We start from the raw sequence: 24,030 nt of genomic DNA, 5'->3' as shown, positions 1-24,030 counted from the left end.
AAGAGGTCCTGCGCCTAAGAAACGACCGATGATTTCCGGCTAAGAAATAAAATCGGCCGATTTTTATCTCCCAAGCAGAGGTTACCGAACACTATTTAAAAATGAATTTCTTTTGTTTCAGTTTCGCTTTAAACCAAAAATATTGAGCCGCAAACTTTTTCCGTCTGATAGCAGCAAAATCAGGCCGAAAATAAGCCTCCGCAAAAACATGTTCAGAAATTACTATCGCAACGCAAAATAATGAGAAAATTACACAGTGTTGAAGAAAAAGGCCTTTTAATGCAATATCATTCGATAAACATCAAAAAACTGCCGAAGCGATTAACAAATAAAGTTTCAAATATTGCATACTAAATTAGATGGAGTGCTGGAGGTGATTTTAAAATAATTATTTCCCAAAAGTTCAACGCTTTTGAAAGCAATGACAGTGATGAATCAGACATTGGAGGGATATACATCACGTTTCTGGAAAAACATTTTTCGGCCAAAGTATATTGACTTTGTACAAAGCGTTCAAAGTTACCGTGTTTCCCGTTATCCTGCTACTTCGGCGAAACACTTCTCTTTTGCCAATACGGCCGTGGATAGCGTGGTAAACGCCACTTTAAACCTTGCTAGGCATTCAAAGACCATCCTGAGTAGAAGAACGTAGAATTAAAAGAGAAAGGAAGATGAAAAATACGCAGAAAAAGAAAATAACTCGAAATTACCATCTGCTAACGAAAGTTGAATCTGGAAAATGTCGTGGCGTGACAGCGGCCATTGACGTCATTTGTCACGTCAAGTCGCAAGAGCGTGGGAAAACGAGTCTGCAATGTCCTCCGGTTGGTCAGCGGCCAGGGATCCAGTCGTGACCCCATAACTCAGATCACGCTACGGCCAAATCGGTGTGGCGGTTGGGGAAGTATTTCTTTTTCAGTGACCATCATTTGTGAAAAATAACATAACAGTGTTCCACTAAACGTTTTCTGGCCGGGAAAAATTGTTTTCCTATTTGTGCATTCGTTTGGATTCCGTCGCTATTTATACAAATGACGTCAATGGCCGCTGTCACGCCACGACATTTTCCAGGTTCAATTTTCGTTAGCAGATGGTAATTTCGAGTTTTTATTTTCTTTTTCTGCGTATTTTTCATCTTCCTTTCTCTTTTAATTCTACGTCCTTCTACTCAGGATGGTCTTTGAATGCCTAGCAAGGTTTAAAGTGGCGTTTACCACGCTATCCACGGCCGTATTGGCAAAAGAGAAGTACTTCGCCGAAGTAGCAGGATAACGGGAAACACGGTAACTTTGAACGCTTTGTACAAAGTCAATATACTTTGGCCGAAAAATGTTTTTCCAGAAACGTGATGTATATCCCTCCAATGTCTGATTCATCGCTGTGATTGCTTTCAAAAGCGTTGAACTTTTGAGAAATAAATATTTTAAAATCAGCTCCAACGCTCCATCTAATTTAGTATGCATTATTTGAAACTTTATTTGTTAATCGCTTCGGCAGTTTTTTGATGTTTATCGAATGATATTGCATTAAAAGGCCTTTTTCTTCAACACTGTGTAGTTTTCTCATTATTTTGCGTTGCGATAGTAATTTCTGAACATGTTTTTGCGGGGGCTTATTTTCGGCCTGATTTTGCTGCTATCAGACGGAAAAAGTTTGTGGCTCGATATTTTTGGTTTAAAGCGAAACTGAAACAAAAGAAATTCATTTTTAAATAGTATTCGGTAACCTCTGCTTGGGAGATAAAAATAGGCCGATTTTATTTTTTAGCCGGAAATCATCGGTCGTTTCTTAGGCGCAGGGCCTCTTAAATAGAGGTTGGTGTACCTTGAATATTTAATTTTTCACTGTCGGGCTATAAATTTCTTGGCGAACATGGAGTCAACTCAAGACAATCATGATAGACGTGTGTTTGAATTATCACTCGTCATGCACTTCACTTTCAGACTCTTATCTGCCATCGCCCTTTCCAAAACAAAGTTCTTAAATTTTGGGTGGCCTCTTAATAGGGGTAAGGACAATAATGAAACCCTTATCGGAATGACCAAATGGTGGCCGCAGAGGTAAACGGTCAATACGTGTTTTATTTACAATATTTTACTGACGATAATTTTGGACTGTATTGACAACAGTCCACTATTTTCTGTTACATAACAATGCCTCGCCACCAAGCAAACAAAATACGCCAAATAAAATGGCATGGCCAGGACTATTTACTCACGTAATTACTAATTAAATTTAGTCTGTTTTTCTCACGAATTAGACACGTTGTGATTTCCTATTTTTATTTCAGGTAGTTCTTGCTTCATTGATCTATAATTTGTTTATGGCGATTTTCTTAAAATTCTAGTGAGTACAGGCACTAGCTTTATCAGCTGCTGTCTGAAACGTCAGAACGTACAACAAAGATGATTTGGACCGACGCCACGTACACTATAGAACACGATTATATAAATATACACATATTATTGTATATATGAACAAACAGATGAACAATGATTAAATTGTTTCGCTTATTCTGAGAGTACTCTATACAAAATAGATTATAATGTGCAGCGTATGCCGTGACAGCATTGCGTGACGAACAAATAACGGCTGTGAGATTGTGTTGCGCCGACACACTTATCAACAATGGTCAGCAATCGATCAAACGCAATATTTTGGCGAAGCGCAAAGCAAGCAACTATCTACAAATGACTCAGCCGTTTTAGACTTAGATGCAGTGATGTTCATAAGAGCAGAAAGATGGTCAAAAATTAAATATTCAAGGTACACCAACCTCTATTTAAGCGGCTAGCCCCATTAAGCGGTCACCACCCATTTCCCCGAGGGTAGCCCACTGTATTACATGTATAAACCAAAAATAATTGCATAGCGCGAAAAGACCTAGGTATGAGTTTAGCGTTACAGTATTACGCAGGGCATGTAGGTAGCGGTGGTCGAGTAAAAGATAACAACAGAGGCAATGGTAAACTACTCATTCTTTTCATTTCTTAATTCAAGCTCTTCCTACTCAACACGATTGTATGCTCCCAGTGATTCCAAGTCTTACAGGGCCTTACGCATTAGGATAGAAATTGTCCTACCCCTACCCCCTAAAATGGGATGACAGCATTGCGTGACGAACAAGGAACCGCTGCAAGCAAGGATTCAAGCCATCAAACCATGATGATCAAACGTAATAGTTTGGTGTAGTGCAAAGCAAGCAACTATCTACAAATGACTTAGCCGTTTTTGACTTAGATGCAGTGGTGATCATATGTGTCGAAAGAGGGTCACAGATTCATGGTATTCGACCGTTAAATAAGTTGACAGTTGGCGATGTACATCGGACGTTATGTAAACAAAAGCAAACTTCTGCTTTATGTGCGACGAATGGTGAGAGAAACACGTCAAATCGGCTTTGGACCTGCTTTTTACAGCAAATGAGGTTAGAACATTTCGAAATTATCAGCTCTGTGTCTATTTCAACTTAACATAGGTCAAGTCATGTGGCGCATGCTAAAATATACGTCTAAGCCGTAAATTGAAATTTGACGACGGATGGTCAAATGTTTGCATTTTTGACGTACTTTGAAAAGCTCTCGCGTCGCTCACAATCATTTGCCCAAAGAAATTTTTACAGGAATCTGTAGACCATCCTTCTGCGATTCAACCACCAGAAGCTTGATCCATTTGAAGGTTTCGCACATGGTGAAAATTAATTATATTCACGAAGTACTTTTAAGTGAATGAAATACATGTCTTCGAAATTTAATTATTTTGCACCCAAAACGACAACGCAACTTTCCCTAAAATCAACCCAGTACACATTTAAACATTGCACAAAAATATTTGAGTGTTTTAAAGACGGAAGAATGATGTGGTTTTGCATGCGAGGCTCTCAAACTTGCTTAATAAAATGGTGCGTCAAATGACGATTTTAACGGAATTTGGTAATTTGCATATTTCTTTGAAATAAAAGGATATTTTGCCAAAAAAGCTATCCAGTAGTTTTTGTCATGCCCTAGCCTATCTACCATAAGAATATGAGCGAAATCGAATTTTCGACCCTTGCCGCGAAATTAAGAATTTGTCTGATTTTTACAGGCAGGCACTCTTAATAGATCCCTCTCAGCGGAGACTGATTAATTTTCTTTTAAATGCCATTTGCTCATTAGAATATTTTTATGGGTGATATTCTGTTACAAAGGGTGTAACTCTTTTTGCCCGAGTTTTGTTTATTTCTTTCGCTTAAGTTAACTTACGAGAGAGCCTTATTTAAAAGTTTGTCTGGGTAACCTCCGTCGTATAATCTACGTTTGAATTGTGTAATTAATGTTTGTGGCTTTGAAGAGTCCCTTCTCAGAAGTCGTGGGGCTTCGCCTTTGACAAAGCCTTTCGTGATGCCGTGGGGGCTGTGGCGAAAGGTGAAGTGCGTGTGCTAGAAAATTTCTCTCGGTTTGAAGTACTTCAATCTATCGCCAGTGTTTACTCATGTATTTATTAAAGTTATTTCTGTATTTGAAGATTCAAACGGGAATTTTATGGTCGGAAGTAACTAGTGATTTGCTAGCTATATAAGCTCCACTGGATACGTGAAACAAGCACAGAAAAAATTTAACACGCATTAAATTGAGCCCAAATTAGATTTCTTTTCTCACAATATCACCCAAACCGCGCTGGACAGTACGCCTCTCTCTTTTCAAGTACAAAATTGATGAGTGGTCCAAGTTGTTAATTAGTTTTCGCTTTCTCGATCTGAACTTTGATATAATTATATATTGCTTTTTTAATTATATCGATTTCTTGGCACAGCGCGAGATATAAGGTCTATAAGCTCTATATTTAGCGCATTCGGTTTTGGCTCAGTTGAAGCTATCCTTACTGACATATTCCCGACTACACGGACACCTCTCCGTTACAAACAGTTCACTTTGTCCTAGACAAAGTAAAAATTCCTACAGTCTCTAATCTTTAAAACGCAGCCACTTAGCTCTTCTCTGTCCCTTTGGTGTCCGTACTAAAGACGTGCTATTGATGATATATTAAAAAAGAAGATAATGACCTGTAAGCGCACATTTCCGTTCCCTGGTGTGTATTATTTTCATGTAAATCCTAGTAACTTGCGCAAGCAGGACCACAAACTGTTTTCTTTCTAAGCAACTGTCTCGTTGTTATATGAAATAAAGAATGCTGTACACTTTGGATAAACACTATATATTTCCCCTCCTTGACTGTCACCTGAACAGAAACCTCTCCTTACTCAAGCCGCAAGAAGCACCAAGCGAACTCTTCAGACAAAGAACGGTAGGTTAAACAACACCCTCGTAAAAACCTTCCTTAAAATGGTGCGACAATGAGCACCGTCCCAATTAGAGTGGAAATTGCCGTTTCGATACGTTTTCACTTACAAGTGATAACTCTGTCTTATTAGTGAATGCCCAGGGAGCAAAAACGGAGGTTTTGAAACCCCTGTCATATAACTGTAAACGATTTAGACGATTTAACCAGTTCAATTTCTTAACCACAATAATTGGCAGTTGCTGTCTGGGATTCTGTATTGGCTTAGTGCACACAAGATCATTTTCCTTACGTAAGAAGATCACGGTCAGTCAGAACCACTTATTGAATGACACTAACGCAATTTTTTTTTCAAATTCCGACAACATTTGCAAACTTCCCAAATTCTCCCACTTATTGAATGACACTAACGCAATTTTTTTTTTTTTTCAAATTCAGACAACATTTGCAAACTTCCCAAATTTTCCCAAAAACTCTCAAAACCGTCCCCGGAGAAAAATTTGTCAGTACGCACTGTGAAGTATCGCTGTAGCCCCTTTGAATCAGCGTTCTGCTTCAACAATGTTTTGCATGTGATAATTCGGGTCGGCTGTTCGAGCTAAGCAGCTGATTTCCTCTTTTTTTAACCTGTGGGTATTGAGAAAAGCAATATGAACGTGGAGAGCAGCTACATTTTCTTGCAACTGCGTCATTGAATCGGGTCTCGTGTCGTTTACAAACCATATTCTTACAAACCATTTTCTTAAAAACCTTCAGTTGTGAATGTCATGGTCTGACGTAACTCTGTAGTAATTTACTACCTTTATATACGGGTTGTTTCCTCTTTGTTTATGTTCCATAACGATGATACATCATCAGAAGTGAGCGGCTTTATAGAACTGCGGTTATATTAACCTTTGGAAATAATAAGTTGAAATTCGTGAAACGGCACATCTAAACAGATTTCTATTGGATATGTGAAACGAGCACAAAAAAATATTTAACACTATAATTAAATTGGGGCCAAGTGAGTTTTTTTCACAATTAATATCACACAAACCGCGCCTCTGTTTTCCCAAATACAAAATCAAGGGGCGGTCCAAGTTGTTAATTATTTTTCGCTTTCTCGGTTTGAACTTGTTGATAATTATTACTTTTTGATTACACTGATTTTTTTGTGCACAGCGCGAAATATGAGTTATATTTTTAGCGCATTCAGTTTTGGCTCAGTCGAACCTAATCTTACGGACATATTCGTATTTACACCGACACCTTTCACAGAGTTCACTTTCTTCCAGACAAAATCAATTCCTACAATCTCTTATCTTTAAACGCAGACACTCAGTTCTTCTCTGTCCCTTTGGTGTCCGTGCTAAAGACGTTCTATTGATGGTATCAAAAAAGAAGAATGATGGCCTCAAAGCGCACATTTTCTTTTCTCAGTGTGCAATATTTTCAGGAAAACCTTGCACCTTAGCTTGTGCAAGCGAGACAACAAACTGTTTTATTTCCAAGCAACTGTCTCGTTGTTATGAGAAATAAAGAATGCTGCACGCTTTGAATATATACTATATATCTCCCCTAGCTCCTTGACTGTCCCCTGTAGAGAATTCTCCCTTTTAGCTACCTTTACCCAAGCCGCAAGACGCACCAAGCAAACTCTTTGGACCAATAACGGTAAGTTGTACAACACCCATGTAGACATACCCTCCTTCAAAAAGGGCAGCAAAGAGTACCCAATTACAGTTTAAATTGTATTTTCGATAGTCTCTCACTTACCGTGATAACTCGTTCTTATTAGCGAACGCCGAGGGCACAAAAACGGAAGTTTTGAAAGCCTTATTACATCAATTCTTCACCATTATAACTGCCAGTTTTTTTTCTCGCTCCCAGTATTAGTTTGGTGCGCACGTAAGAAGATCACAATCAGTCAGTATTGGATCATAACTAATGAGACTTTTTTTCTTTTTAATTTCCACTGACATTTTGTAAAATTTTCCAAATTTTCCCGAAAACACTCAAAACCGTCCCTGGAGGAAAGAATTGTCAGTGTACGTTATGAATTATCTTAAATAGAAGATAAATTTTTCTGCGCTCTCTTTCTTAAAAAAAAAAAACAAACAAAAAAGACAAACAAAAAAACAAAAAACATGTACTTAACTTGTTAGCATTCGCAAAAGCAATAGCAAAAACAACGGTGAAATGACCGCATAGAGGTGCTACACGTACTTGCTGGCAATGACTAAGTGATGTTTATCAGGCAAAATGGCGTACCAGATATCACCGTGAAATACAAGAATATCAACCGGAGCAGAATAAACTGAAATTTCTTGAATATTTAAATCTACAGTCGCGAGTTGATTGTAGCGATGTCACTACGCGGCTCGGTAAATACCCTGCCTCTATTCACCGAGGTTGAAGATACTCAGATATTGACCTCAAAAGCACCAATAAGAAAACCATTGAAAGTCGATTTGAAAATGGTTTGCCCCATGTATGCAGCTTGTTACTGAAGTGCCGTATTTAATACCGGTGAGTGTTGCTTTCTTGAAATACCCACGTCTTGCTTTCCCGCACCCAGGAAGAATTTTGGCAAATATATATATGTGATTAATTTATCATTTTCCTTTTTCTTTTCTGTCTGTGTAGATTTCGGTCTGCTGTAAAATCCAGTCTACCAAAATAAAATCGCTTACACTTTGATATAATAATATATTTTGATTCTGTTACTTCCACTTTTTAGCGTTAAAAATATAGATGTTAAACTTTGCTGCCTTCTTCGTGTTTTTATTTATTTATTTATTTTTACGTTTTTTTTTTTTCGTGTTTAAGGCCTCATATTTTCAAAATTTCAGATTCTGAAACATTGCGGAAACGCTAGTCCACGCCGACCATTTTTGTTTCTGCTTTTGTTTTTGCATAATCCACTCGGTAGGAGGTAGTTAACAACTTTGTCCAGCCCGAGATAGCGAGCCAATTAGATTGCTTAAAAAAACCCCGCAAATATCACTAAGGGCGTATAAGCTAAAATTCCATATAACAAAATTGCCCGAGTTGCTAAGCGACGAGGGCAATTTGGAAAACTTTGAAAATAAAAGTGAAATTAATCCTTAATTGCCCGAGGGCATTTACAATTATCTGTTTATCGCATAAAGGGCAAAATTCTGTACGAAGGAAACTTTCAAGGTCTTGCCGTCGTGTAAACAGCATTGCCGGTTGTCATTAAAGAACAGGCTATCCGATAATAGTAAGCAAAACACTTCAAGTTCAATTCACTCAAAGCAATTTCTTTTCAAATAAAACTTTTAGTAATCTAATTTATTCACTTGTTTTGCGGAGCTTGCAACTGAGTGAAACTACTTCATCGATCGATGAAAGACGTAAACAAGTATCCAAATGAGCTCTAAAATTGGCCTCAAAGTACCCAAACGGTTTTTGAAAAAAAAAGTTCTCAATTTAATCAGGCACATACTTGGGGAGTTGTGTTGGCTTGAACCCAAGTTCCTATGCTGCTTAGTTGTTCTCTGTTCTCTACACGTTGAATATGTATTACGCCTCCATGACTGGCAGCAATAAAGAAGTTTTCCTTTTTACTTTATCCATGGGTCATGCGTACCAAGCTCTTTAGACGAAAACGGTGAGGTAAATTAAAAGTCTTGCAATACCCGCTTTGGTGTTCTCTTAAGAAAGTGTGGCAACGGAGTTTATCTAAAAATTGCAACTTAATAATTTTCTTAATAATAAGGGTGAGCACATCTCACTTTAAATGACTTTTGCAATGGGCCTACATTTGCAAGCGGTCAAGCTATGGCATCAGTGAACGCCGAGCAAGCCGCAGCCGATGTCTTTACGTGAATCTTTACAAATTAAACCTGGGCTCCATCCAGAGTTTTAAATTAGCAAAGCTTTTTAACATAGATTGCTCAATTCAATATCGTTCAATTCAACTCGCTCAGTTGAAGTTGATTAATCCCCGTTTCGTTTATAAATCGTGGATCGTTTTGACCGAACACATTACATAGACTTTCGATTTTCTTAGAGGGAAGCGTTCCTAGTACGAGCCTGAAACTTGGCATAATAAAAAAGAGACACCAGATTCAATTTTATGCTATTGAACATAACCTTTATACTGCCACCATTTTCAGTTCTCATTTCAAAAGAGATTTCGAAATAATAGTATGTATCAAAAATTTCTTCAAGCTTGAGCTTGATGTTATACAGATAATAGCTTTTTAATGAATTATTACGTTAATACAGGCCAATAGGAAGGACCTGCTGTGCTTTAATCTCACCTAATGACGAATGCAAAAAAAAAGAAAACATTTTTCGCAACATTGTTACGCTTTCGGATCATAACCACTAGTTTCTCTGGTAAAATGTGAATTGCAGATATTTCCAAGCAAGTATGGTTGCTCGAATTGTTACCTTCATTGTTTTCCTTTGCTTGTCGACTGGTTACAGCCTGAAAAATGATGATGTCGATGATGACATTTCAGACATGTTGCAGGAAAAGGACAATTTGAAGGAGGCGTCTGAAATGGTAAGCTGTCGATGAGGCTACTGTTTTCGTTGCTTTGTTTTTCCTGTTTCGCGGAAACCGCCAGGGTTTAAATTAAACCAACTTCTGCCCATTCCTATTCAGTCTGGCACTTAAGGAGAACGCAAAAGTTTCAAATTCACATGTTCTTCATTTTCAAAATAGAATTATCAAATAAATGCTGTTGCAATGAAGATTGTAATATAAAGTCACACTTGAAATCAAGAAAGTGACAACCGTTATGTTTAATAATTCTTAGCTCCCCTAATTATTTCATTATTATCATTTTTTTTTTTTTTTTTTTTTTTGTCGATAACGCCTTATGCAGAGAGAGGATCATTTGGAGGGCCGGTAAGTAATCTGGTTAAGAAAGAGATAAAACAACAACAACAACAACAACGTTACTAATGAAAATGATTATTTCAAAGAGAGTAGTAACTTGTGTTAATTAAAAGTAAAGTTGTTTAACAGGTGGAGATGAAACGAGTCCGCCTTCGGTTTCCGAAACATGATATAAGTAGTGTTAATACCCCTGGGTGGAGAGCTACCATTATCAGCTCAATCGGCTGCTTTTAATGTGTTTTCTACTGGGCGGAGAGAGATGCTATGAAAAAAAGCTTCTTGACTAGTACAAAAGTACAATCAGAAGGGATCAAATCCGGGCCATTCTGTTCAGGATCCAATAATAACCCATTACCTCCCCCACATTCTGCGTTAAGCTAGAGGGTTATTAAATTATAATTAAGAGTCACTGCCTGTAAATATGGAGAATCCGACGACAGGTCGGAAAATTCGGATTTTCTTTTGTTGCGTCAAAAAGACCCTTTTCGTGAAGTTTTTTCAGAAATATACTTTCAAAGTTCCAGCGACTTCACATTTTTGTGAAATCTAGGAAAGTTCGAAATACCGCTCAATCAACCAAGATGGCCGGTGGACTTTATGCAAAATTGCACATTTTTAACAGGCCAGTACAGAAAGAAGGGAACTTGCCTGGATTGTAATTTACACTTTGATCATTGCTCTAAGCTAAAAGTCATCTTGAAGTAAATATGTTTTGTCTACTTCTTGGCCGTTTGAAAAATACAACAATAGCAATTTAATTTACATGTAAAATCTCAACTGGTTCTAGAGGGTCATAACTCTTCTAGTATACAAATTTCTCAACAAATAAAAGGTGCTAAAGGAAGAGCTAGGCTATAGGTATACCATATCTAAATGGCTAGTTTGGCCCGTGAAAATTAAGCGCGCTAGACAAAAAACTATAAAGGGTATTTTGACGAATTGCGCCTTTTTTGGACGAACGAGCAAGAACTTCGATTTCGCGGTCATCTTTATAAACATAATTCGACATGTTTCATCACACAAACTATTCTTTGACATTGTGTATCACACATGTAAGCAATAATTTAAATCATGCCTAATCAATGGCCTTGATTATAGATGGCAAAGTCCTGTAGAAATCTACGTGAGAAGACGACGTGACTCTTGTGACGGGCCATAAAGACTCATAAAGTCATGAACGGGAGTTTCACAATCCAAAATCGCCGTAAATTTGACAGATAAAACCGAGAAACGTTCGCTACTTACTTTTTGGCCATTTTCCCTATGTATCTTTGTCTAAACAATGTAGCGGGAAAAGTTCAAATGCAGCGGTTTAAAACTGTGACTGGTCAGCCAGCTTTGTTAGATATGTTGTCGTGGTGAATTACATGGAGTGACACCGTGACAAGGAGAACAATTTGCATATTCATGTTGTGTACACAAACGTTACATAAACACTTGCGTTTCATTCCGAGCAAACGTTCTATTAATCGTTGCGGTCGGGATTGGTTCCCCTTTTCTAAAGTAAAAAGAGAGAACTTATAAAACCAAGGAAGAAGTAGCGATGCCTTTTCTCCATTTATTCGCCAAAGGTGCTCAAGTTTTGAATGCAGGACTACCGTTCCACCTTGAGGGCCGACATTTTGCCAAAGTCGTCTGCTTGGGCGCAGGCTGATTTTTAGAGGACTGTGTCATCTATAACCAAGGCTTATTCTGAGGTATTATTTGAAGTATTGCTTAAGCCTACAATACACGATGTCTACGAATAATTTGTGTGATGAAACATGTCGAATTATGTTCATAACGATGACCGCGAAATCGAGGTTCTTGCTCGCTCGTCCAAAAAAGGCGCAATTGGTCAAAATACTCTTTATAGTTTTTCGTCTAGCGCGCTTAATTTTCACGGGCCAAACTAGCCGTTTAGATATGGTATACCTATAGCATAGCTCTTCCTTTAGAACCTTTTATTTGTTGAGAGATTCGTATTCTAGAAGAGTTATGACCCTCTAGAATCAGTTGAGATTTTACATGTAAATTAAATTGCTATAGTTGTATTCTTCAAACGGCCAAGAAGTCGACAAAACATATTTACTTCAAGATGAATTTTAGCTCAGAGGAATGATCAAAGTGTAAATTACAAACTGTGTGAATACGAAATCCAGGCAAGTTCCCTTCTTTCTGTACTGGCCTGTTGAAAATGTGCAATTTTGCATAAATTCCATCGGCCATCTTGATTGATTGAGCGGTATTTCGAGCTTTCCAAGATTTCACAAAAATGTGAAGTCGCTGGAACTTTGAAAGTATATTTCTGAAAAAACTTCACGAAAAGGGTCTTTTTGACGCAACAAAAGAAAATCCGAATTTTCCGACCTGTCGTCGGATTCTCCATATTTACAGGCAGTGGCTCTTAAATGTTGCAACTTAAACGTAGTGAACATATCTACGTAACTTCTTTGAACTGCTTTGTTTTAATATCTTTTCAACTGTCCAGGGACGTGTACTTGTCTTCTACCCCGACGTCATCGTACTCCACCGGGACCGTTAGGTAAAAACAACAACAACAACAACAATCCTTATTTGTACTCTCTCTCACGTCTAATAATTAGAGTAGTGGCTGCCTGGAATAACCATAGGGGCTAGCGGAGCCAGGCAGCCAGCTCGCATCAGGGTTAAATGAAAATAAATTACAGGTCAGCAAGATAGCACAAATGCACACACAAAAAGAAAAGAAAAGAAGAGAGAGAGAGAGAGAGAGAGAGAGAGAGAGAGAGAGAGAGAGAGAGAGAGAGAGAGAGAGAGAGAGAGAAACTAACTAGTATAGTCTTGAAATAAAATAACCCAATTTATAACTGAGTTCTACAGTAGGGAATTTCTCTAGAAGCAGTTTAGCTTTTTGCGCGGCCTCTGAAAAGTATGCTTTTTCTTTAGATGCGAACGCAAATTGACCCTAATTCCCTATATTTGTGATTTCTAAGCAGTTGTATTGCGTTTTCCCCTTTATTTGTCTATCGGCTACTGTTGCCAGATTTACTATTTTAAACTTCTTGTTTTACTAATAAACATGTATCTACACTTGAAGAAAATTGAATTAAAAAGGTGAAACCGGCTATAAACGTGGGACGCTAGAAATTTGACCAAATTTACTTCAATTCTGTAGAATGAAGATAAAGCAAACGCCGGTAAAGTGAGTAAAATCCAACAGCTTTTATCTAAAGCTAAGCTAGAATCACGTCAACAGCGACAAGGAGAATTATTTCAAGCAAGTTTTTCAGACGTTATTTATCACACCTTAGCCGGCAACATGTTGTAATTCTGTGGGTTTTTCTTTTCTCCTTAGCTCATCAACCGCTTTCTAGTAACTCTAGACAACACGACGATATGTCAGCTGGGGAAAAAGATTCGTTGTCCATTTATTTAACAACAACGACTAATTGTGAAGGGTTTCTGTTTAAATGAGGTTAAAGTGTCAAGACTGTTAATCAACATTTGAATAAAGTGGGATAAGGGATGCTTGCTGTTTTGTCATATTGTTTGGAAAATAGCCCAAAGAACTCGAAAAAGCTGTGGAAACACTCACCTAACGGCTCGTGTTCCCACTGCATTTTTCGTTCTCCCAAACTTTCACTCGCGCCTCTATAACTCGATTGAAACACGGTGCATGTTTTCTTTATTTCATAAATATTACATCCGATTTTCATTCCAAAAACGGTTCATCCGGAAGTCTTACGATGGCAAGAATTGATTGTCATCCCCATTACTAATCCAAATCTTTATCATTACCTGGTACCCGTTGAGAAAAGGTCAAACGCAGGGTTTTTGAGTCTTATAATTCCTCTATCGCAAATCAAGCTCGAGTGATAGCCCTCTCGTTTGAAACTAGTTTTTCTACAACTAGAAAATTTGTTCTTTTTTGTATTGACAGAACTCTTCTTCTTATTCAGCATGGTAGAGTAGTTCGAGGGCTTTCTACTAAACAAACCAATTTTTTTATTACAACGAAAATCCAAGGTGGGCTGAAGTTTCCGCTGACTTATTACAAGCATTTTCTTTCACGATGATTTTGCAAATCAAATATTTTACCGCTCCACGGAAGACGTTGCGAAAGGCCCTGACGCGACGTTCCGAACGCGATTGGACAGTCATTTCTAGTCAAACCAAACCTGTTTTCCCTCTTAACCTAAATAATGCTTCGGCTGTCAGAGTTTCGCTCAAAGTTATTTTTCATGCGAAATTGAGTGGGTGGTTTTTAGAGAGACAGTCTCTTAGATATACCTAACGATCTCGACTAATACCGTAGAATTTCAAAATTTCTGTAATCCTTAAGTATAGTACCCAAAAGCTTTTCCAGAAAAAGAATGAAAACGGTTCTTCATTTTTATCCCGAATTCTATCAAAAAGTGAGCTTCATAAATCATTTTATACTCTTAGTTGAAGGTGCATGGTCAAGGTTTTCTGCCAGTGTTTGTGTTGTTTGAACTCGTGCATGGCTCATTTGTTATCTCGTGTGAATGAGCATGAACTTTGATTATTTGACAGGCTTTCAACGAAACAATTCGTGGACCGATCCGTTCCGAAAAGATCGACATCTTAGTATGTGAGATGAACGTGCAAGGCGTGACTCTCTCCAAAACGTTCTTCACAAAACGTAGCACTCTGTAAATTATGTTGTTGACGAAGAGCGAGCACGTGATAACACAAGCTGTCGCACTCTCATCCCCAGTTTCCACGGTCTACGCTAGGAACGCCTTGGACCATGAACCCCCTTTTAGCGACCAAGAAGGGCTTGCATTTCATGACACGGGCTTTCCTAAGAAAGCCCGAGTAAAAATGGGTGCACATCAAAAGAAAGCAGTGTCCATCTCTCTTAAGAAAGTACAAGATTCGTGACTCGTGGCTCCAACGTTGTCCAAGTCCGGCATCTTATGTCAAATCACACATTTCCTGGTTTGGAGAAAGAAATGAAATGTATAAAGGTACTGAAAAATAACTCTTTTATTCAGAATCATATGAAGGGGAAAATGTGTCATTACTCATCCGCAGTGACAAATAGTAACAAATGAAAATCTATATCTCTGCTCTATATTTGGTATGTGTCAGCAATGTTATTGCTTAAACGGCAAAACAAATGAATAATGAATTGATAGTTACCTTGAGCTTATTATACTTTAAAAAGGCACTAGAAAGGTGATTATAAAACGCCTTTTTCACTACTTTTCATGGCAACTTTCAATTTTTCACGTCACAGTCACATTTACCCTGCTTGTACATCTGCTGATACAATCCATCTTTTTATCCATAGGGGCTGCCTACATCTGAGTTACCCTTCGTTGCTTGGGAGGAGGTTGATTTTTAACATTAATTATTGCCAATTAGTAACTTGCGTTTGAATTTTTAACGTAAAGTCCAACTCGAAATCCAACTCGAAGTCCAACTCGAACTCGATTACAAACTCGGGTATTCTTTACTCCCGCAAATTCCCTGTTCTAAAAGAAATAATGCAAGCCGCTCTAACGCCATTTGACAGGAAACGTCAATCTTAATAAAATAAATAGCACCCGAACTTTCACAGCTATTTCTCAATCAGGATTCTCAATAATACCAAAAGCAATAGTCTTTTACAGAAAAGAACGCAATATAGACTTTTTGAGTATTCTTTTAAAGACTTCAAAAGTTTTAAACAACAAGAAAAACCTGTACAAATGAAGATTAAACAGTTTGCACACAATATCTCTGCGCCTGAAAAATGACCAGATTTTTTCTCACGAAAACGGAAATACCAGGTTAATTAATCGATAAATACACCATTAAATGGCGTTCACGAGTCTGTTAAACCGTTCGTGATAAGATCTAAAAGGCCAAGCATGACAGATGCCACCGATTCCAGTAAATTGAAAGATAGCAAAACTTAACAGAATCGAATGCTGCACAAAATGGGACTAAATAAAGAGACACTGTTGTTGTGTTATGTACCATAGAGACTAAGAGTTAAATATTATCAGAGGATAAAGTAAATAAGTAAATAGTATTCTGCAATAAATTTCCCACTTGTTGTAACGACTTGTTTATGTTGATGCTAGAAATATAAAAAAGTCTATGTTACATAATTCACTTATTTCTACACCTTTATCTTTACAGTGACTGCCATCTCATTTGTAGCAATTCAACTCTCAGATATTTACATTTAAAAACGAACTCCAACGGAATGGAATCAAACTAAGCATAAGGCCACAAGTACACATTGCCGACCTATTTTTTAGGTCGTTAGAGTTGTGCACATTAGGAAAACGTACTCAACGCTTGACAAGATCAATCAAATCCAAAAACAAAATATATAGTAATAATAAAATTGCGAAATTTTGGATAAACTGCAGCTGCCTACGCGACGAAAAGCTCTCTTTCGACAGTTTTCTCATAGTTCTAAAAGAAAATATTAAATATGCAGAAAAAAATAGCATTTAAAAACAAGCCAAATACTGCTTTCCAAAAATCCTTTCAACACATTATTTAGCATGCATTGACGACGTGTTTTCTTTGATTTGTTAACTAAGTAAACGATGTATATATAGTGTTCATTTTTTTTTTTGGTCAGTAATATAGTGCTTACCATACTGTAAATATGTGGCAAGTGCAGCGTTTGTATAGCTGCCTTTTACTCGAAACTTTAACACCAAAAATACTGGACATTTAAAAACTGTAAACTAAACGATGTAAGTAGTGTTAATTATCATATTGTACTGTAAGTAAGTATTTTGCTGTAATATTGCTATGTTCCTCTTTTTATTTTGTTTAGTTTTTCCTACGTATATTGTGTTTGTAAGCTAATAATAATAAAAATAAAGTACAAGAAAAGGTCTATTATTGGAGGTATTTAATTAGTTATTTAATTTTATCTATTTTATATCTTGTTTGTGTAATTATCCAACCCCGGCAACCACACAGGCAAGATGCACTCACTGATATCTGTGTGTGCTAGTTAGTAATGAGGTAGACAGGCAAAATGGTCATTCATCCGACAACTAACATTAACGTGGACAAATCTGAGTCAACAGAACCTCCACAATGTTGAAATAGGCCAATTTTGATACCTGGCTCCAAGGCTTTGGAGAATAACAAGAAGTTGTATCAAGCGCAAGGCATATTTGTTTTATTCCTCTCAGGCAAAGAGATGAGTAGGGATTTTTTTAATACGTCAAATTTGGCTTTAAGTCGACTATCAGTGGCTAGCTTCTGTATGAATGAATAGTTAAATAAGGCAATAACGAAGGCTAAAATAAAGTCAGATGGATGCAGTCTTTACGGATGATAAATGCAGCAGCTCCTTAGATGGCTTGGTGCTAAGACAACTTTCATCCAAGGTGATAACAGGTGCGACGAGTTATGCTGAAAGGGGCGTGCAATGTAAAGTAAGCGAAAACAATCCTGAATGTACCAGTGATGTAAACAAGCGCCATGTCTACTGAAATCTAGCCTGCAATAGCAGAATTGAGTCGGAAACGTTCCCCGTGAGATGACCAGAGCGGTCATTATTAACTGGACTCTAATATCATGTCAGCAGACTATAACCAATAACAAACATAACTTGGCGGAAATATCAGAAGCGTAAAAGTGTGCCCCGTGAAATTCGAGCAAGCGACAAAAACAATATCATAAGCCAACCTATAAATATTAATAGTACTATTTACGAAATAAAGATAATTTAAGGATCGACAGGTGAAATACAATTAAATTTGTAAACTATTATAAATGACCTTAAAAAAAATAAATGTACTCAAATATGACGACAGTTAAGCTACAAGTAATTTCAAAATCTGCGCCGCCCTTATTTGCAAGTTTAGCGGCACAAGCAAGTTTTCACCAACAAGTAGTCTTCGAATCCCTATTTATCTTGAGAAATTTCACATGCAATGCTCCGATCCGCCTCTCTCCATTTACACTTTTAATTGAAAGCAGCAACTTTTGTTGGCGCTACAGGCCGCTCCCAAGCAATTCGGCAAACCTTTAACCTGATTGAACCACTTTGGATTTATTATTCAGTTGCAAATGTGATAAATGGTATCGCTGAGCGACTTTACGAGCAGCATTTACTTATCGACAATTTTTGGTTAAATTGACTGCAGGGAAACGATTCCTCAAAGCCCACTACCGCCAGCAAACTAAATAGCATGTAATATGTAATATATCAAACACGAAAGACCGTGTTTGACCACATTACCAAACACCGAGAAGAGAGTTAAAAATCCGACTCGCAGCGGAGTATTTTTGACGAACTTCGAGGTGTTTGGAAATGTGGTCAAACACTGTCTTGAGCTTTTGATATGTCTTCTCAATCGAATCTAAAACTAAGGAGAAAACGGAGAATCAAATCATAAAAGTCTATGCTTATTAAGATCAGATATCCAAACACCGTCATGGTCATGATTTCCTTTGTTTAAACTTAATGAATTATCAAAAATTTTCAGAGTGGAATATCACATCTCGCCCAGCTGTGAAATCGTTCTTAGTAAGAGATATTTCTGGACAGAGGAAAGAATAAAAATACAAATCAGCATCACAGGAAGCACCGCTCAAGAGTTAATAGTCACATACTAAGATTTCGTACACATGTTAAAAATTCAAAACCAAATTTATTAACTGGAAGTTTGATTTCGATCATTTTCTTCTAATCAATTGTTTTCGGATTTTATTGTGAATTTCATGATATTCACTTGCTTTTTGAATTCTTAAACTATAAATATTAAGGTTGAGATCAACCAAATTAGGTAAATTAGGAAATTAACAAAGTTTTTGCCCGCTTTGAAATTAAATACTAGTCATCTTTTAGCTGGCCAACACACCTTCTAAATGCTCGAAGCCCCGGTTTTATTACATTTGAGGCGACTCTAAACACTCGTGACAGAATATATATATATATATATATATATATATATATATATTTGATTAGTTTAAACGTATGCCCCATGAAAATCAGCCAAGCAACGGAAAAATAATTATATCATCAGAAAAGCCGAGATATAGATATTAATAATGCTATTTACGAAACGAAAGTAATTAAATGTTTGACAGGTGTGATAAGGTACTTTGAGTCTGATCAATTGATCCGAAAAGTAAATTGTTGCGAAATGACCGGGAAAAATAAGATTATCGTAAAGACATCACCTATTAAATAAGAATTTCGAAATCTGCGCCACCCAGTAAAGATAGCGCCCCAGTAATTTTAACCAGGCAGTATTTACAATTAGCGTGGAGAATTTCCACATTAAATTTTCCGCTACTCTCCATTTATACACTTAAAAGCGGTAACCATCGCTGGCGCTAAAGGCCGTTCCATTCACTTCAATCGAGTCGGCAACCCTTTAATTATTGGAGCAATTAAAATTTTACTCAGTTGCCCTGAACTCAGTACCTAGAAAGTAACTTGGCGTCAAATTGCATCGAAAGGCGACTTTATGAATGTTAGTCCCACGATCATTTCTGGCTAAATCGACAAAAATCAAAGCTTTTTACGGGCACACTATCGCCAGTTTTACTATCGTTGAATGTTAGGTAAGGAGCAATTTTGACCGATAAATGTTACTTCAGTGTTCTAAGTTATAGATTTGTTTTCCTTACAATTATTTCCTGATTATTGATCCCGCAATCTCCCTGCATTTGTCGGTTTTAAACTTTGTCGCGAATCGTAAAATCCACAGGTAGCAAGTTTAGTTTCGTCGAGGAACTACCGAACTTTACTAATGGAAACGTTCCCAGTGAAACGATCAGAGAAGGTCAACATCAGTGTCACCTGACAACGTGTCAGCTACAACGTAAGGCAGAATATTGAGACGGACTGAAAATGTTGTATTTTGCCACCTTGTCTTGAGGCTTTCTCAAATTTATGAAGATCTCTTTTTAGATTGTCCGTTCTCATCCTAAAAGTCAATTACAAAAATAAGCACCGCATGAAATTACTGCTCCTGGTTTAATTTAAACAATCACATAATTAAGATTTATCCACAAACTTTATGTTAAAAATTTTTATCCACCCTAAGTTTGGTTCCGATCATTTTTCAGTTCTTTGCCCCTTATATCGATTCGTTAGTTTCGGTTTCATTAACTGTGAATATTTAGAGTAAAACTTTTCAGATGAAGTTAGTTATAAAATTGGCAGATGTTTATGACAGCTATTAATATAATTGTTAACGCAATACATATATCAAGACTGTAAACTATTAAGAATGGCACAGGTTAGTTAAGTACGTGAAGCTGTTCGCCTGTTACCGTACAATTCCGGAAGTCCCTCAAGTTTTCGCAAACATGCTGTTTTTTCCAATTAGTTTAGGAGAATTTTGACACGAAATGTTCTGCTACTCTACCTCTACTCTACGATTGTTGGTACTAAAGGCAGTTGACCTCACTCCAAAGGATTCAACATCGGTATCACTTGATAACGTGTCAGCTCACTAAATCGCCACAACGTAAGGGAGAACATTGAGACGGAGAATATGAATAATATGTAATATGAATATTGAGACGAAGAATATTGTTGAATTTTGCCACGAAGTCGTAAAGTTTTCTCCCACTCATGAAGATCATGTTTCTGACTTACCGTTCTCACTTCAAAAATTACTTGCAAAAAATAAACAACGTATAACAGTACTGTTCATGGTAGGTAGTAGAAAAAGTCTCTATATTAATTTGCTGATCAGGTATTTCCAGAAGAGTGAAAAAAACGCAGATGAACCAGTTCCTTCATTTTTTTTTTCCTTAATTGAATGACAAGATGGCACGGTTTGTGTTTTGATTAGACCGAAACCATTTTTCAATAAAGAGGAATTCGCACACGTCCCAGAATGGTTTGAACTGGGCATATAAATGTATTTTAAAGATAGCTCAGCATGGCTTTCAGAACTAAATAAAAAAAAAACACTTTTATCGCAAAGTGTGAAGCGATAAAATTGAAAGTGTAAAATATGCAGCCAAAACATTATTTGATATAAAGTAAAGGTATCCACAAACTTATCATAACACAACTACATACGTATTAAAGTTTAAAGATAGAAAGACAAACTATCTTTTCTTTAATAGGAAATGAACGAGCTAAAGGAACGTTGCTAAGTTTGCGGCTCATTTTACTCTCTTTGTCTGAGTTGATCAGACATTATAAGTCCTATATATAATTTTTTTTTTTTATAGTTTTTCTTTAATTCGTGGAAAAACCGTCGGAGATAGCATATTTTTAACAAGAGGTGCCTATAATTTTAAATTAAATCTGAGACATAACATAAAAATCATGGATACACAATCGACAAATCAAAATTTCCGCTGAGGATGAATGAGCAGCTACTGGCAGTTTTAGCCCATTATCGTTAATCGTCTATTGAAACTATTGACAAAACCTTACGGGTGGGGTGAAGGTCAATAAACTATTCTTTCTAGAACACGGACGATTCGCTCGTAGCCCAATTGTTGCAATTGGTTTTGGAGAATCTCATTTAAAAGCAACGTTGTAAAAGTGTCTTTTGGTTTTTTCAATTAAGGCATCCCGAATCAATTTATTTGTACTTTGGTCTTTTGAGTCGGAATATGAAAGAAGAAAGTTTAAACCCATTTCTCTTAAAAGCAAAGAAAGGTCTCAACTTCAAGAAAAGTCTGCTTACTTTTCCTTAAAAAAAAATGAACTTCAGGTATCTCAAGTGATGATAGCACCACTTTAATCCCTAACCAAAATGCTGGTAAACTGGTTCACTAGAGGCTCTATTTCCGCCGCTCTCTCGAATCCCGTATACGTTGGAGTACGGACTCCTCTCCCAAACAGCGGGTGGTAATTAAGCCTATGGATTAGCAGAGGCAAAAGCTGCGATAGTGGAAGAATGCAGGCAGACTATCTCTTATTTTAAGGGCCAATGCTTATTACAATAAGTTATTGTATTTCGTCACACATATCTTTACAACTTTATTATAAGGAACTGAACGATCCCAAACCTAGGGCAAAGAGTCAATGCTATATGAAGAAGAACATTATGCTGAATACAAGTGTAATTAATAAACATCCTATATCGATCAGACACGTTGCCTGTTTGTCCATTTGGTCCCCCCACACAAAAACAAAGATATGTGTGACGAAATACAATATTTATACCTTTGTATACCGTTCTCTTGGGTCGTTTCACTAACATAGATCAAGGGTCCCTTAAGAATATGGTTTACTTTCAAGGAAGTCACGAAACAGGAACAGCAGTCACGAAACATACGTTTACTGTAAAGATAATTATAGCTGTTTCAATTTTACTCCTCACAGGATTAATTGAAGCAACCGCAGACAGGTGTGAATGCTGAAACTGAAGACCGCATGTAATCGACAGAGGTGGTTGGTTATTTAAAAGCCTCTGCATCCCTCCTTAATTTACATCATGGACCTGTATAACAATGAAACAAACTTCAGTTCATCCCACTCAGCGTTTTATTGTCCATACGCACCGCACGTGCCATGGGAAGTCGGTGGTTCAACTTTTGACTTGATTATAGGCCTCATAACGGTCATGGTTTCATTCCCCACCGTTCTTTTGAACGCACTCATAATCCTAGTTATAAAGCAAAGAAGAGAGCTGCAAAAACCCTCAAACATTATGTTGTCAAGCCTGGCCGTTACGGACCTGCTAGTTGGCGTTATACTTATGCCTACATATGCCACAATTGATTTCTTTTCATTACGTCAAGTTTCGTTTGAGTATACCTGTATGTTATATGCGGTGAATCATTTCTTCAGGCCTTTACTCTTTACAGCTACTATGCACCACTTGACTATCATTGCTTGGGAGAGGTACGTGGCGATACAAAAATGGAAGGAATACAAGCTTATCATCACAAATGGCCGGGTCAAAAAGATTGCGATAGGTACCTGGCTCTCTGCGCTCTTCCCAACAGTTGCAACCTTTACCACGACTATGGTCTTTGCGGATCGTGCAATCATGGAGCGCATTTTGACCGCGTGGACTGCTGTAGAAGCTGTTTGCTTATTTCTTGTTGCATTTTTTTATGGAAAGGTTTACTTTGAAATACGCAATCGTAAACCAAACGGAATCTCTCAAATAGGCGTTCTAATGAAAGCAAAACTAGAATCTAAAGTTGCCAAGACAACTGGTTTGTTAACTGCTGCGGTAATATCTTCGTTTATCCCAATATTTTTTTTTGGCATCTTAGGACATGTTGAGCCAGTTTTTCGTACAAATGACCCTATCAGGTTAACACAAATAGCGACGCAGTTAAACTCTCTATTTAATCCACTATTTTACTGTTATAGAGACCACCGATTTAGGAACGCTATTCGTGAGCTGTTAGGGATGAAGAAACCTCAAGCAAAGTCGTCATCAGTTGGTGACACTCAATTTGTCAGGCGAAAGGGTCCATTTAGGTCGTCAGAGTTGCAGAAAGTAGGAACACGTACCCAACGCTTGACAAGATCAGCATCTTGTAACCTAACTCATGCTTCTATTCATGGGACACCCAGTGTGGTTATGTTGAAAAAGTCTTTATCTGCTCCTACGCTTGATACATGCAGCAGCTCTTTAGTGGGCTTAGATCTGCATTAAATATACCAAGATCGAAATCCTGTGATTCCAGCAACACGCAGTGGAATTTGCCCGTTGCTAACTGACATGGAATGATTGGAAAATCAGAAACGCTGACAGCAATTATCAGGGCCTCATAGGACGCATCGCTGAGCAGCGATCGATTCGATTTGAGACAGGATTTTGAAAACTGCAAGTAACAGGCTAGACGGCACTACAAACATTTCAGCCATTTGCGATTCACTAATCAAGTGAAGCTTAATTATCCCATGTTTCTCTTTAACTGTCTGGGATTATTATGTCCAGGCGCTCTATTTCTATTTCGTATTCGTGTTTCACTGCGAATTCCGTTTAATTTAAAATTCG

General features: G+C 37.4%; 2 protein-coding genes and 1 long non-coding RNA gene across 4 annotated transcripts in view; 2 read left to right on the top strand and 1 right to left on the bottom strand.

Annotated features, from left to right (window-relative positions):
- LOC110059942 (ectonucleoside triphosphate diphosphohydrolase 1-like) overlaps positions 1–13,625 on the top strand; it is a 40,850-nt gene extending 27,225 nt beyond the window's left edge. The window contains exons 1-5 of one of the 2 annotated variants that reach the window (XM_089293699.1): positions 5,167–5,286; positions 9,649–9,799; positions 10,125–10,147; positions 12,609–12,662; positions 13,455–13,625. In XM_089293699.1, coding sequence (XP_089149825.1) covers positions 9,665–9,799; positions 10,125–10,147; positions 12,609–12,662; positions 13,455–13,473 — 231 coding nt within the window. In that variant the 5' untranslated portion in view covers positions 5,167–5,286; positions 9,649–9,664 and the 3' untranslated portion in view covers positions 13,474–13,625. Of the gene's footprint in view, positions 1–5,166; positions 5,287–9,648; positions 9,800–10,124; positions 10,148–12,608; positions 12,663–13,454 lie in introns of those variants that run through there. The other variant, XM_089293698.1, reaches the window with a different exon arrangement.
- On the bottom strand, positions 260–804 carry LOC149108922 (uncharacterized). The gene is made up of 2 exons (XR_016208444.1): positions 711–804; positions 260–634 (listed from the first exon to the last, which is right to left on the bottom strand). It is a non-coding gene; the product is annotated as an uncharacterized LOC149108922 (long non-coding RNA).
- An 8,772-nt stretch (positions 13,626–22,397) lies between the features above and the next one.
- Positions 22,398–23,788, top strand: LOC149108921 (5-hydroxytryptamine receptor 1B-like). Its single transcript, XM_089294485.1, has one exon. It carries the CDS (start codon positions 22,507–22,509, stop codon positions 23,683–23,685), a length of 1,179 nt encoding a protein of 392 aa, XP_089150611.1. The 5' UTR covers positions 22,398–22,506; the 3' UTR covers positions 23,686–23,788.
- Positions 23,789–24,030: the final 242 nt, after the last annotated feature.

This window comes from Orbicella faveolata, unplaced genomic scaffold, assembly GCF_042242905.1.
Source record: "Orbicella faveolata isolate gen_17 unplaced genomic scaffold, um_ofav_v1 contig_25, whole genome shotgun sequence".
In the NCBI taxonomy this organism is placed as follows: Eukaryota; Metazoa; Cnidaria; class Anthozoa; order Scleractinia; family Merulinidae; genus Orbicella; species Orbicella faveolata.
Note: the sequence above shows the minus strand (reverse complement) of the source record. Positions and strands in the feature narration are given on the sequence as shown.

Bases quoted from the DNA above. Each gene is read 5' to 3' on its own strand.
- LOC149108921 (XM_089294485.1), top strand. From the start codon at position 22,507: ATGGACCTGTATAACAATGAAACAAACTTCAGTTCATCCCACTCAGCG.